This window comes from Panthera onca, chromosome C1, assembly GCF_046562875.1.
Source record: "Panthera onca isolate mPanOnc1 chromosome C1, mPanOnc1 haplotype 2, whole genome shotgun sequence".
NCBI classification, from domain to species: Eukaryota; Metazoa; Chordata; class Mammalia; order Carnivora; family Felidae; genus Panthera; species Panthera onca.
The window spans coordinates 214,970,187-214,989,290 of NC_138346.1; the positions used below are offsets into that span (position 1 = coordinate 214,970,187).

The 19,104-nt window shown below is 59.9% G+C and overlaps 1 protein-coding gene across 12 annotated transcripts in view; it reads right to left on the bottom strand.

Annotated features, from left to right (window-relative positions):
• Nucleotides 1-10,108: 10,108 nt before the first annotated feature.
• Nucleotides 10,109-19,104, bottom strand: part of H6PD (hexose-6-phosphate dehydrogenase/glucose 1-dehydrogenase) — a 32,149-nt gene continuing 23,153 nt past the window's right edge. For all 12 annotated transcript variants that reach the window (XM_060622893.3, XM_060622883.3, XM_060622885.3 and 9 more), the window contains 2 exons: nt 17,689-17,958; nt 10,109-16,569 (listed from right to left, as the gene is read on the bottom strand). In XM_060622893.3, the coding sequence (XP_060478876.3) occupies nt 15,206-16,569; nt 17,689-17,958 (1,634 nt within the window). In that variant the 3' untranslated portion in view covers nt 10,109-15,205. The remainder of the gene's footprint in view (nt 16,570-17,688; nt 17,959-19,104) is intronic.

A 19,104-nucleotide genomic window follows, 5' to 3' on the forward strand; every position in this document is an offset into this window, starting at 1 on the left:
CAGGCTCCTTCTGGCCTCTGGGTTGCATTCGGATACCAGACCACCCAAGCAGCTGGCACTTGGCAAGAGTGGACTGAGCTCTGTCTGGAAGCACATCTGGGAGACGCTCCACGGCGGACGCCGAGGGCCAGGGCCATCTGCGGGGCTGTCAACCTGTGTCTTTCTATGCCCAGAAGGGCCCGTTGCAGGAAAGCGTTCCAGGTGCTTCTGCAGCTTGTGTGTGTGTTGGTGGGGGGCGGTCGGGAGGGAGGAGGTCACCTCTATTCTCCCAGAACAGCTGGGAAGGACGCAGGACCGGCAAAGGCCCGGAGAGAAGCTCTCTGCCCACCGCCCCCCCTTAGAAGGTTCTGGGCCTTGGGGCAACGGATGGGGGAGGTAGAGGCTTCGTTGTGCTGATACGGGGACCTTCAGAAAAGCGAGGGCAGGGGAGAGGCTGAGCGGGCGGCCTGATGGACAACTTTGCCTCGAATGGCTGCGGTGTCGACAGTTAAGGGGGCACTGAGAAGACTGTGCTCTCCAAGGGCCCAACGCATACTTGCGGGGCAATGTGAAATCAAAACAGCTCATTGGTGGCTCCCAGGCCACCTCTCCCTGGAGCCCCGAGGTTCCCTGTCACCTGCAGCACCTAAGAACGCTTGGTTCATTTCCTGAGTGCAGGGCCGGGTCTCAGTGACCCTTGCAGGAGGCAAATCCCTGGCCTGCCAGAGATCTGCAACCGTTAGAGAAACGGGCCTGGTAGGTGGGCACATGTCCCCGCTCTGCCTGTGGCTCCGGCCACCCAGGCACGCTACGGGGCTCTCCCGGTGGGGGGCCACCCTGAGACCCAGCTCTGTGCCTCTTCCCGGAAAGCAGAGTTTGTTATTCTGGTTAACAGAGGAGGAACCAGAGCTCACGGTGGGAAATTCAGCCCCACCGCTCTGCAGCCGAACAGCAGGGCCCAGATTCGAACCCAAATATTTCGGACTCCAGGGGCCAACCAACTCTCAACCTCACAACGTGCCTCCCGGGTGTCTTGGAAAAGCCAGGGACGGTGGGAATCCCGCGTCCTCGCTCCCAACATCCTACTGAGGGGGGCGGAAAAGTGCCTCGTGAACTTGGCGAGCGTCGCTGGCTGACGTTGGCACCGGGCTCGGGTATGGAAGGAAGTGGCGGCAGCAACTCTGAGGGCCAGAGTGGGCCGTGTGGGCAGAGCCGGCAGACCCAGTCCTCGGCCCCTGATGGAAAACACACGGCGACATGGACTGACAAGCCGCTACGCTGACAGAATCAACGAGCACCTAGCGGGCGCCGACTGTATACCAGGTAACGGGGCCATAGCGATGAGTAGGTGGCCCTTGCTGGGCTGATGGGGAGGGTGCCCAGTGACAGATCACAGCTTGGTGTGGAAAGGGAGGCCCCTGCTGGCCTCGCTCTCGGCTGAGTCCCTGGTGCGCCCCCCCCAGTCCCCGCACTCATAGGTGTCTGTAGACTGAACGAATGACTCCTTGTGTGACCTGGTTTGGCAGCTGGACTCACCCCCTTCTTGCTGGGCCCTCACGCCACGGCCACCTGGTGGGACCCCTCCAGGGCTGGAAACTCCTCAAGGACCCCTACCGCCCAGGAAGTGACTCACAAAGTTTTCCCTCAAACCACCCTCACCCACCTCAAGCGGGACTATTCTTGAAGTCTCGGGTTTTATATTGGAAAGGGATGGAATTCGGCTTTTTTTTTTTTTTTTTTGCTCCAGGGGTTGTTTTAGGGTGAAAATAGTATCTTCCAGGGCGCCTGGGTGGCTCAGTGGGTTAAGCCTTCGACTCTTGATCTCAGCTCAGGTCATGATCTCAAGGTTCGTGAGTTCGAGCCCCGCCTCAGGCTCTGTGCTCATGGTGCGGAGCCTGCTTGAGATTCTCTCTCTCTCTCTCTCTCTCTCTCTGCCCCTCCCTCACGTGTGTGCACGTGCTCTCTCTCTCAAAATAATAAACTTTAAAACAATAATAATATTTTCCTTCAATTCTGGGAGCACAGTTTTGTTTGTTTTTTTTTTTTTCTAGAACATGGTGCTTCGTTTGTCCTGTGTCTTCAAGTCTCCCCAACTCTGTGTGGTGATCCAGTCTGAGAAGTCGGGAACGACCTGGGAAAAGGTCCACGCTCCTTGGTTGGCCTTCGAGGCTTGAGGGTCTGGCCTCTGTCACCTCTGCTGCCCACACTCACCACTGGGACTGCCCTCTCCAGAGGCACAGGACTGCGTGTGGCCCCGTACCCAATTCAGGCTGCTTTAGGCCTCCTGCCTGGGATTCCCCGTGAGGCCCCCCCACCTCCTCTCCAGGTCGATGTCTACTCAGCCTTCAAGACTCGACTCGGCACCTCCTCCTCCAGGAAGCCCTCCTGACCCCCAGGTGAGGCCCAGTGCTCTGCCTGTGTCCTCCGTAATGCCCTCTAGTATCAGGCTTCTAATTTGGTTCTAGAACGATGCCTCCTATCCACGCTGTATTATCTAGGATCCTTTAATGGCAAATGCCAACAATCCAATCCGATTGGTTTAAGCTGGAAAACAAGTGAGACTGATTGGCTCACAAAACTGGAGCAGGGACAAGAGGAGCAAGCCTCGGGGGTGACAGGGACCTTGGAAACCCTCTGTGCCTCTTGTCTAACTGGCTTCTTTCTCTAGGACAGGAGCCCTGGCTGCCTGCTCCCCAGGAAGACACACAAACAGCTCCCAGCCACAGGAGAGAACGCTCTTTTTCCGCCAGCTCCAGCCCGTGGTGGAAAGCGTGTGGGCTGGTGCAGGCCTGGGCAGCCGACGGTGTCGGGGCTGGGGGGGCGGGGGGCATTCCCACCCCCGGGCCTGAAGGGCCAGTGGGAAGGAACAGGTACTGAAGCCCCAGGGAACAGACGCAGACCGAGGCCATGCTGCATGCACCCTGGGACCTTCCTGCTAGGACGCGGCCACCCTTCTCAGCTGGCCGGTAAGTTACCCACCCCTTTCCCATCCCATTACTGATGGACCGGCTGGAGCTGGAGATCCGGCCCATGTAGACCCACATCCTGGGGCCTAGATTGGGTACGGGGGAGGCCGATGGAGAGGGGAGCAAACCGAGCTGTGCTAAAGATCGGGCCCCGGTAAGGGGCTCGGAGGCCGCTCTGCTGGGCTGGGGGACCTGCCGGAGGGGAGGTCCTGAGTGGGTTCCGGGGCTGGAGCACGAGGACGGGGCGGCCCGGAGCCGGCAGGGGGAGGAGGGAGGGCGACGAGGGAGTCCCTGGTCAGGAAGAAGGAAGCCTGTTGGTGGAGGGGTCACCAGGGCGTTCTTTCTCCGGAAGCTCGCCACCAAGAGGCCCTCCTCCTGTGCGGCCCTCAGAGGGGAGGCCGCAGCCGCAGCCCCCCGCCCAGCCGCATCTTGGGGTCTGCGAAAATTCTCCGTGACGGCGCCCTGAGTTATAACACCTGCAAGGAATCGAACCGTGGCGGAGAACGAGAAGCCGTGGAGGCCGCATTTTGGAGGCGCTGAGAGTCGATCCGGCAGTTTCCTGCGGCGGGGGAGCTGCGTCTGTGTGCGAGAGACCCGAGGCCACTTTTGAGTGTCTCCCCCGGAACTCTGCGCTCAGCAGGGGTGGGCGTCCAGCAGGCCGCCTGCCTGCGAGGCTGGCAACCACCACCCTTGGGTTTCCCGGGGCGGGGGGGTGGGGGGGGATGGCTGCTTCTGTAATAACTTCAGAATTAGCAAACCTTTGTGGCGGACGTTTCCTTCTCCGGAACACGGGATAACTGCCAAGATGGTTATTGCTATTAACGAGGCGGCCCCGATTTCTAAGGACCCATAGGCGCCGAGGAATGGGAAGCTTTTCTAGCACGGGTTCGGCCCGCGTGATGGACCCACGCAGACACCTCCTGGTGCTGTCATCACAAGGCCCCACACTGGACACAAAGTCCTCCCCAAGGTGTCCCAGGCAGAGCCACGAGCCCCACGCCCTCTCTCCCTCTGGCATCTCGAGCCAGTCGGTGCCGTGAGCCGTAGGCAGCCCCGGTTCCCTTACAGGAAAGCCTATCTGCACACACAGTGCGGGCTGCCGTGCTTGAAATCAGAATTTCAACTCAACAACGAGTAACGCCTTAAGCGTAATATGTCCCAAATGTTGCATGGGACACAGGTCCACCAACAGTGCATTTTTGTTCTTTATCTGAAATTCCAAGTCACCTGCATGTCCCGTAGATTTAGCCGCTGGGTCCGGCAACCCTAACGAAAGCCGGCTGAAGCCGGCTTCCTGGCCACGCCGCCCGACGTCCCTGAATCCAGCCTCGCTGAAACGGCTCCCGCTCCGGGCCTTCCAAGGACAGGAGCCCGGCACCTCCTTGTTCTTTCAGACCTCGTTTGAAGTTGGGCTTCCGTCACTTGCAACCCAAGGTTAAAACAGGCGGTGACGAAGGGGCGCCTGGCGGGTGCAGTCGGTCAAGTCTGATCTCGGCTCAGGTCATGATCCCTCGGGCTCGTGAGTTCGAGCCCCGCGTCGGGCTCTGTGCTGATGGTGTTGAGCCTGCTCGGGATTCTGTATCTCCTCCTCTCTGCCCCTCCCACACGTGTGCACGTGCACTCTCTCTCTCTCTCTCTCTCTCTCTCAAAATAAATAAACTTGAAAAACAAAATTTTTTTTTTTAATTAGAAAATAGCCAGTGATGAAGCCACAATTCGGGTAAAAAGTAACCCGGTGGCCCGGGAATCTCAAACTCCCCGGAAAACTCAAAATGTAGCACCAGGGGCTCAAGACTCTTGAAGGAGGGTTTCGGGATCTGGTGCCCTGGCTGCAAACTCTCCCCTCCTTTTCTTTCTGGGCCACTGATTATTGCCGCTGTTATAATTACTGTCCTCTCGGAGTTTGTTTTCCAATTACAAAGTAATTCATGTTTACCGGGGCATTTTAAACCCCACATTTCTGTAAATTTAAAAGAATAAACAAGTTGGGGCTCCCCCCCGCCCCCGCATGAATACCTTCTGTTACAGCATTGTCTCCAGCAGGCAAATGCTAGATTCAACATCCGTGTTCAGTGACAGAGGACGGGGAACGTTCATCCGGACGCCGCTGTCCCTCGGGATGTGACGCACGCGTGGAAACGAAGTACGAAGACCGTGAGGAAACACAGAGAATGCTCATGAAAATATACGCCTAAAATAAAGCAGAACACACACCCCTGTGATGGCAAAGGTCACGTGTCCCGGGAGGGGTCCCCGAACACGAAAACAACAGATAGAGCGGCAGGCAGGCATTGTGGATGATTTTTCCCCATTTCACGTCTTGTGTGTGGTCTTTTTTGTCCGTAACTAGAAATCCAAGGGGGAGAAGATTCACCTTTCCCAATTTATCTCCCTCGCGGTTGGAAGTGGGAAAGGGAAGAGACCTCAGCTTTGCAGCCCCCGTGATTCAATTAACACAGGGAATAAACGAGGAGCAAATTATAGCAGTAGAGATGGGGAGTCACCCTCCGGCCCAGCCCCGGCTTGGCCGTCAGGCAAAGTCGCCCGGGTTTGGTGCAGCCTGCAGGCTTTGGTGGTAACCCTCCCCACCGGCTACCAGCCTGGCTTAACGACATTCTCTACTGTGGATCACGCTCTCGGGGGAAGCAGGCAAGAGCTGAGCCGGCCAAGGTGGGGCCCCTCTATCAGCTGGAGCCCGCGTCTGGGAGTCCGACGGAGGCTGGGGACTGGTCGCGGGTCGGCCACTGGCTGGGAGCCGCTGGTTTGCCCAATGGCAGCATCTTCTGTCCCCGGAGCACCTGCTTCTGAGACGACCCAGTAGTTAATAAGGGTGTAGACTCGGGCCGGACAGACCTTGGGCTTTACCACTTGATAGCGGTGACCTTGGGCAAGTCAGGGAACCTCATCAGAAAAAACGAGGCCTCTCACTCGCGCCGTGTTAGCTGCTGTGCGGTGGCAATGGCCTCTTAGCTTCCTGTGACCACGAGCTCCAAGCTGGTGGAGGTCACTAGTGACCTTCGAGAGCACTTTTAACAGAGCAGTGCGGGTGGACGTAGCTAGGAGGCACTACGAAATCCATTCCTTCCGAACGGTCCGTGTGTTAAAATGGTGAGAGCTGACAGAGGAGGTGGGGGGGCTTCCCAAAGATGGGCGTACGAACCCCCCCAAAAAGGAGAGGTGGACGGTTCAAGAGAAGGCGGAGCATAAGCTCCATGAAGAAGGGGCTTTGGTCCCTGCGGGATGCCCTGGGCTGGAACAGAGCCTTGAGCCGGTAGCTGCCCGGTATCTAAACTGAGCACCCCTTCTCTGGGGCCTGGCGCCCTGAGGCTGAGCTGTGCAGGGCTGCGTGGTCAGCCGGCACCCCCGAAAGTGCTGGCAGAGGGATTCATGCAGCCAGCACACGGGGGGGCCCCGGCCTCGATGAGATGGGGCACAGAGAGGGAGGATGCACACTCAGGAGACACACACACACACACACACACACACACACACACACGAATCAGTGAGGACTCCAGCCTCTCAAACATTTCACATCCTTCTAACGTTAAAGAGACTTTTGTGGAAAGTGTAGGTATTGTGTGGAAAAAAAAAAATATTTATGTGGCGTTCAGTAAGCCCTTGAGTTTGAAGTAAAATTATTAATGCACTATTGAAAATGAGATGAGCTCCAAGAAAAGGATCTCATTTTTCTAGAAAAATGTTTATGTTTATTTATTTTTGAGAGAGAGAGAGAGAGAGTGAGCACAAGTGGGGAAGGGGCAGAGACAGAGAGACAGAATCCGAAGCAGGGTCCAGGCTCCGAGCTGTCAGCACAGAGCCCGACACAGGGCTCGAACTCACAAACCTCGAGATCATGACCTGAGCTGCAGTCGGACGCTTAACCAACTGAGCCACCCAAGCGCCCCTTAAAATATTTTTTATCTCTTCTATTTGTATCTGTCTTGCAAGAAGTTCACCTCGTAGCACTACCGCTCATTTCTGGGGGATTGAAATGAATTTTATCCCCCTACATTTCTTTGGGTACTTTTCGCCACTGTTAGAATTCAGTTACAACAAGCATGCGATATTTATACAAAAATATGTGTGATTTTGTTTTTCTCTAAAAAAAAAGCCAATATGCAAAGATCTTACAGTGGTTCATGCTGGGTGGAGACAATCTGTATGGATTAGTATTCTTATCTTTGTGCTTTTCTGTATTATTTTTTCTTTCAGTTAAAGATAAAAGCATATGGGGCGCGCCTGGGTGGCTCAGTCGGTTAAGCGTCTGATTCTTGATTTTGGTTCCGGTCATGATCTCGTGGTTCACGGGTTCGAGCCCTGCGTCGGGCTCCATGCTGACAGTGCAGAGTCTGCTTGGGATTCTCTCTCTCGCTCTCTCTCTCTCTCTCTGCCTCTCCCTCCACCACTCACATTCTCTCTCTCTCTCTCTCAAAATAAATAAACTTTCAAAAAATAAGCAAAAATAAATAAATAAATAAAAGCACATGGAGTGGAGGGAGGGCGTAACTGATTATTTCCAACAATGCTTCTTCCAACAAAAAATACATCGGCAGTTGCCACAGGCCCAGGGCTTGGGATGAGAGAGGGGAGGGGCTGTGTCCGTGCAGGACGCAGGGGTGGGTGAGGCGGAGCAGGCACATCACACCTGCCAAGGCCCGGCAGCCGCACGGACCTCCCGGTCTTGCTCTCCACCTACAGTAAGTGGGAAAGTGCCAGGCGTGGGGTCAGCCCGTGCCCATCTTCCCTGGTGCCAACATGAATTCTGGCCCCCGTTGCGGCCGCTGCCACTCCGGCCCACTGTGAACGGAGGGGATCCGGTCCCCCCCTGGAGATGATGACACCCACCAGGCTCCCTTCTGCCTGCCACACCCACCAAGGAGCCCCGTGCGCTGGACGCACCCTGTGGAAGCCTCTCGATCCCAGCCGCCAGCCCCGTTCTCCTCTCCTCACCCACAGGCACCTGTCTGGGGCCCCACAGCACACCGTCCCGAGCCTGTCTCGGTGACTCTCCCCCAGGCCCCTGCTGGGGTGGCCTCCCGGCATTACCGAGATGACCCCGCTCAGCACCTCCTTTCGGGGGGAGGCACCGATGTCTGTGCCTGTGGACGATGACGCCTTGACAAGCCCTGAACCCTTCCAGCTGACGATTCTTGCCCTGCTTTCCTGACTGCCCTTCATTCATTCATTCATTCATTCACTCATTCACACACCGCCTGCACGGTACATACCCAGAGCCTCTGCGGTCTGGGTCCTCAGCGGACAGGTCAGGGACGGCTGGGCAGATGGGGGAGAGAACAGAGGGCAGTCCCCTTCTGTCGGGGGCCGGGCAGGCAGGCTGACGGCCTCCAGGGCTCTGGCAGTGGCTCCACAGAGCCGGTAGGGGCCTCTGGAGGAGACATTTAGGCCAGCACCTCCTGAGCGTGTCCACCAAAACCTCCTTCTGTTGTCTGCACAGCCCTCCCTCCCGCCCTTCTGACTTGCTTTCCAAAAGCTTTGGTCAATCAGGGGCGCCTGGGTGGCTCGGTCGGTTAAGCGTCTGACTCTTGATCTCAGCTTAAGTCGTGGTCTCCCGGTTCGTGAGTTTGAGCCCCCTCCACCGGCACAGAGCCTCCCTGGGATTCGGTCTCTCCTTCTCTCTGCCCCTCCCCGGCTTGTGCGCTCTCTCTCTCTCTCTCTCTCTCTGTCAAAACAAAAATAAATAAATAAACTTACAAAACAAAACAAAAAAAGCTTTGGCCAATCAGGAGGAACGGTCCAGGTGAAGCACTAACCAACAGCCAAAGCAGCACAGCGCTGGGCCAGCCAGAGCCGGGGCGGGCACCCCGAGTGATGAAATCCCGGCCCTACACGGAGGGATCTGCCCTCTTGCTTGGCCCGGATCGCCTGTCGGGTCAGCGTCGGGCCCCCGCTGGGCTTCCTGAGACACCCTCCACCCCCACCCCCAGCTGCAGTGGCTCTTGTGTTCCCTGCCACAGGTGACAGCCCCATTCTCGCGAGGTGAAGCCCTCGGTCCCCAGTGGTGGGCAGATGGCTGCCCACCAGGGCGCCCAGGGCGACATGCCCTCAGGCTGGGGTCTAGGGACAGGGAGTCGCTTCTGGCCATGTCCTTGGACGCACTCTGATTTGACCGACTTGGGCCACAGGACCCCCCGAACCAGTCGCTGCGGCTGTGGGCACTGGATGTCTTGAGCCGCCAGGACCCCCGGACACAGTCCAGGGAGGCTCACCGGGGGGGGGGGGGGTGGGGAGCAGGTACGGGTGACTCTCCAGGACCGCCTTCACGGACACTAGCTGGGCCGCGAAGCCTCAGGTGTCAGTAGGCGGGGAGCCTGCCTCCCTGTGTTTCTGGAAGGACGGCACCACCTTCCCTGCAGAGAGTGGGAAACCGACACTGATTTGTCCCCCAGCTCAGGGCCACCCCCCCTCAGGAAGTCTGTTCTCTGCGCACTTCCCAGGCAAAGTCACGGTCAAGAACTGACTATGGCCTCTGGTTTCCAGCCTTCATTACCGCCCACGGGCCTTCCCTTCTTCCCCTGGGGACTCTGGGCGTGTGTCTGTCCCCTGTGCCTCTCGGTCCCTGGGGACCTCGCCCCTTGTGGATGTGCCTGCGGCTCCTGGTGCCGCCTTGTGAGGTCACCAAATGTGCCTGGGTCCCACAACCAGCAAATCTCTGGCTCCTGTACCCCCAGTAGTTCTGGAGTTTCGTTGGACTCCCCCAGAGTCCTTATGTTCCTGGGAACATGGCATGGGTTGGAGGTGAAAATCAGGCAGAGGACACGAGAAGACCAACAACGCCATCAGGCCCTGCGGACTTCAGAGATGCTCCCTCCTGGTGCCGCCCCCTCAGACACCACAGCACGCGTCCTCTGGGCAAGGTCTTCCCCACCTGTCGCGCTGCCACCAATGCTGGGGGGACCGTTTAGGGACCTATGAAATCCAGTCACGGGGCGGGGGGCGGGCTGAGGGCCCTCAAGCAAATGGGATGCAGCTGGTGGGGCCAGACAAGCCCGTGTCTGCAGTGGGGACGTAAGGATGTAAGCAGGTCCTCACCCCCAGGACCTAACTGTCCCTCCCCCACTGCCAGAACAAACCCAGTGCCGTACCCAGTACCAGGTCCGTAAGCCGCCCCACTCCATCTCCCGGAGGAAGAACGAGCGCAAGGGTTTTGGCAAAACGATTTTATTGTTTACAAAATAAGTGTCACGTCTGACATACAAAAGTCATTTTAAAAACTCGGTTCTGAATGCGTCTCACGGTCTGAGACATCTTTAAGTGGCCACTATTTCCATAAAAACCGGGGGCAGTTTCTCTTTGCACAAAAAGGCAGGGCACATTCCTGCTGCTTGGCGGAGAGGAGCCTTCGTGCCCGCAGTCTCCCCACCGCACGCGGGACGCAGTCCCTCTGGGAACGGAGCCCCCCGTGGCACAGAAGCCCAGGACCGAGTGTCCCGGTGTGGGACAGAGAGCGCCCGGACACGGCCTTGGTTCCCGCGCCGGCCCCACACCCCCTCCAGGTCTCTCGCTGGCACCGGACCCACTCGGCCTTCCCGGCTGGAAGCACGCGGCCCTGCACTCCGTCCGGGGCAGCGACCGCTCTCGGGCCCAGCGGAGAGGCCCTGCCGGCTGCGCTCAGCCCTGTTCTTCCAAGAGGACGGGCCCGGGAGGGGCAGGTGGTCAGGGCGCACCTCATGGCGGGTGCCCTCGGGGCCCTCGATCAGCGCTAACCCAGGGTCCTGGCCTCTCCCAGTTACGAATCTCATGACGTTTTACGACTGACCTTTCTAGGCTGACGTAGCGGTACAGCTAAAGACCCAAACTGGACAAATTTGTGCCGTGTCTGTCTACACTTCCGCTTTCAAAGCTAACATTCAAATATGCTCCCCTGGGCTCTCGGCCCAAGAAAATGCGTTTCCTTGGCCCTACACCAGAGGGGCAGACAAGGTGCAGAGGCTTCCTTTCGAACACCTGAGAGCAGCACGAGCGGTCCGCGCAAAGACCGGCCTTGGGAATCAACAAGTAAGCAGAAGCACAATTAATCTAGACCTCCGCCCCGTCCAGCCTTCCGGGCAGACACAGAGGCGCGGACACGTCCCAGGATGGGGCGGGGGATCTGCTTTGCCAACAGATGCGCCCCCGGAAGCCGGCTGGAGAGGAAGTTTCCCCCAAAGGGATCGTTCTCCCCAGATTGCTAGGATTTCGGAAATGCCTCCTCAAATCTCTCGCTGCCCCTGTCTCGTGCTGGTGACAGCATTACTGAGCTTGCACCTTGCGTAGCGACAGGCCTGGGACCTCAGGTGCCGCGCTCACGCGCTCACCCCCCACCTCGGGCTGCCGGTGCGGGGGGTGGGAGCGCAGGCCCCGGAGAGGACCTCGGCCACGGGCCGCGGCAGGTCCTCGGGAACACAAGCTGCTCCCTGGTTCCTGCTCCCCAGGGGAGGGAAGGCAGCTCTAAACGGGGGCGGCGCCCTGCTCTAGCTGACCGGGCGCCAAGAGGCGGGGGAATCCAAGACCATGCGGCGCCCACCTCGAGCCCCAGGCCGGCAGCACGAGGCGGACGCCGGACCGCGGGGACTGTGGCTTGGGTGACCCACCGGTTGGCAGAGGGAAGACGGCAGGCAGGGCCCTGACCCTCTTCCTCCAGGAGGGGCCACCTGGAGGGTGGCCAGGGGGGCACGGGAGGGGGACAGGCAGCAGAGGCTACGGGTAAGCATGCGGCCGGCCGGCGGCCAGCCTGGCGACACTGGGAGGCGGCCGCCCTCTTAAGGCCCTGGCCCCTCCAGCCTTTGTGTTTCAAAGGGTGAGCGCGTGCGGATGGCGCTAGCCTGCCACCGAGGGCGCCACTGGCCTTTCCTGTGCCTTGCTCCTTCCCGAAAATGCTGCCAGGTAGCCCTCCTTCCGGAACACGCTGCCAGGCAGCTTCTCTCAAGTGGACTGAGTTCTGCAGGGTCCCGGGTGCTGAGGACAAAATCGAACTGGATAAAACTGATGCCGAGTCTGCTTATGTGAGGCTGCATATGTTTTTATGGGAACAAATTGTTTGTTCCGGAAAACTGAATTGCACGCAACACCCCGCCCTGCCACACACACACACACACACACACACACACACACACACACACACACACGGTTCTGTGGAAGCTTCTCCCTTTCTCTGTCACACTGTCCTCAGCTCTCTGTGCCAACGGGGAGAGGAGGGACCCAGGCAAAGCCCCGGGCCCGGGGACACGAGCCTGTGCCTTCGGGAGCACTCCCCTGGAGGAGCGTTCCCAGCCAGGTCACTGGCAGAGCTTGGATTCTGCAGCTAACAGGGGTGGCGGTGGGAAGAAGCCGCTGTCTGCAGAGACAAGAAGCAGGGAGGGTCATCAAGACGCGACTATTTTCACGTGCGGTTAGCAGAAACCTTTGCTCCCAGATCAAAATCAGACTCTCAGCCTACAACCACCTGGAAAGTCCCTCAACTCTTTCCCCACGACAAATGGTAATATGCTCGTTCTAGAGATGCTAATTTGACGAGGAGGGGCCCTTCCGCCTCGCCTCGTCCAGGTCGACAGCGACGGCGAGGGCACACAGGACGCTGACTGCCTCCCCAGGGAGCCGCTCCGGAACCGGAACCGCCGCTCTGGGCAGGAGGGGGCGCCACGGGGCCAGCACCCCTGTGGTCATCAGAGGCCTCCAGCTTCAGCTTCCAAGCCATCAGTAAACAAGGACCCCTCCACTTGCCTCACGGGGTGGCTGACAGGGTAGCAGAGACCGAGCGAGCAAAGCCTGAGTGACGGCTGACTCCCCAGAGAAGGTGTGTTTCTTGCTGAGGATCGGGGTCCAGAGAGGGTGAAGGCTTTCACCCCCCGGGGGCCCGGTTCTGAGAACGGCTTCTTCCCAGCACAGGGACAAGGGAGGGAAAGGGAGACTCAGACGCGGAGTTACTGGCTGTGTCTCCTGGTGGCCTTTGCTGGTGTGATTTTTAAGACGGCACTTGACCGTGGAGAGGAGGATCCTGAGCCCCTCTGCCCCCCCCCCATCCCGTGCACACAGATGAAGGGGGCATTCTGAGGCAGGGCCCTCCTCTAAGCACCGGACGTCCTGGGCTCACCCCCGCACCGACTCACTGTAATTCAGAATGGTGACATCAGAAGCCTGCTGGTCCTACATCCTGGAGGCCTCCGTGGGCACGTGGGGGGCCCTTTCTCTCAGTGCTGCAGCCGCAGAGGACGAAGTTTCCCAAGGAACACACGGGCGGTGCTCGGGGCCAGCAGCCCAGGGAGGCAGAACGTGAAAATGGGAAGAAACGCACCCGGGAACTGCTAGGAGGGGGCTCCTCTCTGGTCACACGTGGAGAGGGCAGGGATGGCGCGAGAGCGCCCCCATGTGGCCACAGGTGGCACCCGGCCTGCAGCCACCCACGTCCTCTCATGCCCGCTGGCCAGCCAGGTGCCTAAAAGCTAAAATGCCGACCCTCCAGAAAGAGAGACTTCCCGACCCGGCACTGGGGTTCTGCCTCGCCAAGGGAGCTCTGTTGGTGCAAAGAGAGGTGTCCTGTCTGGACGGGTCGCTGGAGGTCAGGGGAATTTTAAGAAGAGAGCCTTCCACATGGAGAGCCCCCCTCCCAGGCACCAGATTCACACGCACACATCTCAAAGCGAGACCAGAATTCTTTTAAATCCATCGCCTTGAAGGAAGCGTAAACAATCAAAAGTAGAGAAATAGATTTGGCCGGGCTCCTCCTCCCCAAGGAAAGCTCTCTGTGGGGCACCCACACCGGACACAACGTGTGACTTTAAAACAAGACAGCAGTCACAGAAAGATCGGTCTCATTCCTTTGCAGTCCTGTCTTGGGGGCATGACTCTGCAGGAAGCTGGAATACAAATTCAATATGTGAGAATATTTTTTAAAAGAATTTCAGACTCACCGCCGTCCCCCTCCCCCGCCGGAACCTTGGGAGTTTCGGAAAAACAGGCATTACTGACCCACCGCTAACCAGGAACAGAGCAGCCAGGCTCCTCTTAAAGAGAAGCTACCTATTTCTTTTCCCAGCTCTTTCACAGTGTGTTAGCGGGAGGGGCCGGTGGACAGCAAGTAGGTCGCTCCATCCGGCATCATCCACTGGGAGGGAGCCTAGTCGGTGGGACGCCTGCCCCCTCCCCCCCGCCCCCCGTGGCCCCGCGAACCCGCCATGTCCCCGAGAAGGCCACAGCTGCCCACCGAGGGGGCCTGACTCCCGTCTGGTCAGATCAGAGCACCTGGATGGTGGGGACCGTTTGCACGGTGTCTCTCCCCACATATGATGTGTCACCATCAGAGAAAGACTTAACTGGATCTTTCCTGGTAAAGCAAGAGGGTATACTGAGAGTGGAAACGCCCACCGGAAGTCCCCTGAGGTACAGAGGACCCTCATAAGTGGGGGATCCCTGGAATGGCCGAATCATCTCTGCGCACCGTGCATCGCGAAGGGGGCAGGGGGCCGGCTGGAGGAGGGAGAGCAGGCGGGGACCTCCCCCGACGCAGAGAAAGCTGCGAGATCTCTGGGACCTTTTAACTTCCTTGTGTTTGTTGCTGTGTAACGCTACCATCCAGCCCTCTGGGGGGCAGCAGAGAGACCGAGGGATGAGAAAAGACCCCACCATCGTCAGAGTCAGAACCGAGAGGAAGGGAACCCAGAGGGAGCAGGAGAGACAGCCACCAAGAGGCCAGAACAGAAGGCTAAATGTCAGAGGCTCAGGAAGAAGGGGAGGAGGGGACAGAAGAAACGGCGACTCGGCCAACTCGAGGTCTCCGGACGGTTCCCAGCAACCTGCTCTGCGTGGGCTCTGCACCCGGTGGACACCTGTGTCCCTTCTCTCTACCATCCGTGGTCTGTTCCCATGGGAGCCAGCTCAAGGATCACCCCCTCCGGGAAGCCTTCCTGGGTTAACCTAATCACGGCGTTCTTGCCGGAGTTGGGAGCCTTCCCCCCCGCCCGGTTCTGTGCTGCTGGTGTTCATGGGGAAAGGCCACAGGTACGCTCTTAGGGTGGATACTTCTCTCCTGAACGGGACCGGAAACTTCTCAAGAGCAGAAACTCCGTTTCTTCCTTGCACCTGTGTCTACCCACCACAACTAGACAGGGACCGTCAAAGGGACTGGGATAAGGCCTCGTCCTTTCCTCTCTGGCGGCCTAGCCCCGAGGCATCGGGTTCCAGGCAGCCAGGGCAGGTGGCAGGACAGGGACAGGGGACAGGACGGGGAGAGCGAGAGCGGGAGTGAGCAGAGGCCCCTGGGGCCCTCATCCCAGAAACGCCTCATAGTCCATGTACCAAACCAGCTGGCCGGAACTAGGCAGGACGCCCGAAATGGGCCATTTCTTGGGCTCGTGGCCCACGCGGCTCACCAGCACGGTGATCTCACGCTTCACCCTGCCCATGACCAGGACCGCCACCTTCCTGGCGCGGTTGATGAGGGGCAGGCTGAGGCTCATGCGCTGGAACGGCCTGGAGGGGCTCTCGGTCAGCACGACCAGCTGCTCGCCGTCCAGGCCGCTGGGCGACTGCGGGAAGAGGGAGGCCGTGTGCCCGTCCGCGCCCATGCCCAGCAGCACCAGGTCGAAGCTGCTGTTGGCCACCAGGGCCGAGATCTCGCTGGCGTACGTCTGGGCGCCCTGGTCCTCCTCGGCGCACAGCCGCTGGCGCAGATGCACGGGCATGGGGTGAATGTTGTAGTAGGGGACCCTGATGTGCTGGAGGAGGTGGGTCTGCAGGTGCTGGAAGTTGGACTCGGGGTCCCAGAGCGGGACGCAGCGCTCGTCCACCAGCCACAGGTGCGTGTGGGCCCAGGGGAAGCCGTAGTGCCTGGTGGCCAGCTGCTGGAACAGGGGCACGGGGCTCGAGCCGCCGGACAGCGCCAGGTGGAACGCGCCAAAGCGCCGCACGGCCCGCACGGCCGTGGCCTCGATGTCGTCGGCCAGCTTCGCGATCAGCTCCTCGGGCCAGGCCGAGATCAGCGGGCTCTCTCGGTACCTGGCCTTGAGAACCTGGAAGCCGCTGGGCATCGGCGCGGGGCCGGGCCCCGGCACCAGCCGCTCCGGCTGCTGCTGCGAGAAGCACAGCCGGGCGCCGCCGAACTCGAAGTCCAACAGGTGCCCGTTCTCAGCGCCTCCCGGGTAGAGGCGCGGGACCTCGTGGGCCAGGCCGTCCAGCAGGGGGGTCCAGAAGCCCCAGGAGGCCAGCAGGTTCTCCGTGGTGACGAAGGAGTCCTTTCGGCCATGGAAGATGCGAGATATGAGGACGGAGTAGGCGTCCTGCTCCCTCACGGGGCTGTAGGCATAGAAATCGGACAGCGGGCGGCCGAAGAGGCGGAGCCCCGGCCGGGCCCCCAGCTCCTTCCAGCTCTCGGGGGGCAGGGAGGGCCTGAACAGGTTCCGACTGACCAGCACGGCAGGGCTGCCCAGCTCACCGTGTCCGATGTAGAAGACGATCTGCCGAGGGAGGCACCGGCTCTGGTCGGCGACCCAGTGCTCGTCGTTCTGGACACAGTAAGCCTGATTCCTGAACAAGATGCGCGCGTAGCCCACTCTCTCATCCAAGGCTTTGCCGGACATCAGGATGAAAGGGACGCCCTCCCAGCGAAGGTTGTCCATGTGAACGAGGACGCCTGAGGTGACAGGGGACGGCAGGGCTCACGCTCTGGCACAGAGAACCGAGGACTTCCCGGGGCGCCGGCCTTCCCTTCCTCGCCTCCGCCAGCCCTTCTCCTTGCTGCCCCCTCCTGCAGGCAGCCTGTGGAGCACCCGTGACCTTGCTATGTTCACCCTTTCCAGCATCTTCTCCTGCCAGCCAGCGCTCGAAATGCAGCCTCTGGGCCACCTCGGACTCCCACCTCTGTGAGTGAGGTACCTTAGAGTCCCAGTCCCCCTGAGAGACAACCAAAGTCTCGCGGTGGGGGCGAGGTCGGGCCAACCCCGACTCTTGCCGGGAAGGAACGCTTCCCTCCAGTCTGCAGAGCACCCGGGGGTACCTGAGGCAGGGTGGTGTGTGGGTAAAGGGGCCTGCAGGGCGCCGTCACGGCCGTAAGAACCAGAAGCTGAGCGTGCTCCTGACGTGTGTTCCTAGCCTGGTTTTCCCAAGTCCTCTCCCTGCACGACCCTGGGCAAGTCTGTGCCATCCTCACCGAGCCTCTCATTTCCTGACCTTTAAATGGGGATGATAATCATACCTGCCTCGCGGGTTTGTGCATGCGAGGATTTAACGAGGTAACATGCAAAAAGTGCCTGGCACGTCGTAAGTGCCCAATAAACAGCCACTGCTCTTGTAGTGGAGTTTACTGCCTGCGGCATTAGGGAGCCAGCCCTCTCCAGGAACGCTCTGGGCCCGTGGAACTGTCCACGGGACGTCACCGGTGGACATCTGTCTGAGCCGCAGGGTGACTGCCTGCTGGAGGGGGCCCGGGCTGGGCCCGGACACAACCGCAGCCTCACTGGGGGCTAGATGTAAGGGGGGGCCAGGTCTGAACCCGGCTCAGAGAGCTCTGCGGGTGTGTGTGGACGTGGCCCGAACCGAGATGACTACCGGGTGCCCTACCCCCACACGGACCCAACAGGTGACCTACCGCTTTAAGATGGGGGAGGCCGGAGAGCCAAAGGAATCTCCTCCTCGCCGACAAGCACCCTCGTGAACACCCCACCCGAGGTCCCTTCCAACCCAAAACGAAGCGTGTTCGAGCCTGGAAAGCTGCCCCCGGCGGCGGCTGCCCACGCCCGGCCCCCGAGCCCACCTGCGAAGGTCGGCGTCAGGCTGTGGAAGCTGTCCGGCTTCTGCTGCTCTCTGCGCACCTGCTCGCTGTATGCCTGGTACTGGCCCAGGACGGCGCTGCCCTTCTGCAGGCCCCGCAGAGCCCGGAAGGCCCGGAGCTTGTGCTGGAGCACAGACTCTGAGCTGCTGATGTTGTGGGGCAGCTCCATGGCCACGAGGGTGAGGACCTCGGTCAGGTGGTTCTGGAGCACGTCGCGAATGACGCCGTACTCCTCGTAGAAGCTGGTGCGGCCTGTACAGCAGAGAGGAATCAGAGGCTGTAAGGAACAGTCAGCGGGGCGCCTGGTGATGGGGGCGGGGGGGGGGGGGCTTAGTCGGCTGAGCGTCCGACTCTTTGTTTCAGCTCAGGTCACGCTCTCACAGGGATCGGGCCCCGCGATGGGCTGTGCACTGGCAGTGTGGAGCCTGCTTGGGATTCTCTGTCTTCCTCTCTCTCCACCCCTTCCCCACTCATGCTCACTCTCTCTCTCAAAATGAATAAACTTAAAAAAAAAAAAAGAGGGCAACATGCCAGACTTCCCCAAGGCACACCTGGCCCCCTGTCCCTGCCGCCTGCCCCTGCCGTCTTCATCCCCCAGTCCGTAGAACTTCCAAACATGACTTATGTCAGAGCAAATCTCAATTAAGAGAAGGAAGGAGGGTGTCTCTGAACACTCTAAGTGAAGCTGTCAAACCCTTGGGCCTTCCCGGGAATCTGCACAGTGAAGGGTCTGGTCCCGGAGAAGGCCAGACTGCATTTACCTGCAGATCTGTGGCCGGACTCCCGACCCTCCCCAGGCGTCAGCTGGGAGGGAGGTGTGGCCCCGCAGGAGGCCACAGCATCCAGGCGAGCGCCTGGGCTCTGGGCTCCGGCTGCCGCCTGCTAGCGTGGTCCTGGGCGTTACCCGACTCCTGGGTCTGTCCCTGCATCCCGCCATTAAGTGGGGCTAACAGGTGCCACCCCGTTACCAAGGGCACAAATGTGCCAGGCAGTGTGCAGGGGCCGAGGAGGTCCCTGTCCTCAGCTTTCAGTGGGAGGGAGGAAAAAATAAGTCAACGAAGGAATTACAGACAGAGAGTCAGAAGAGGGCAAAGGGCGGGTCCTCTGAGGGCAGGGGAGTCAGGGCTGCCAAAAGCGAGGGAAAGACTGGCGAGGAAGCCTTCGGGCGCAGACAGCCCGAGGCGGGAAAGGGCTCGGCTGGGAGGGCCTAACGGAAGGTGAGCAAGACGGAGAGGCCAGGAGGGCAGGGGCTGGTGGCACGTGGGTCCGCATTCAGAGGAAGCGGGTGGGGAGAATGATGCAGGAAGAGACACGATCCTGGCCCACTGCGGGGAGAACGGTGCAGGCCAAGGAGGCCAAGGAGGAGGCTGTGCGGTTGCCCCAGCGGAAAGGCAACCG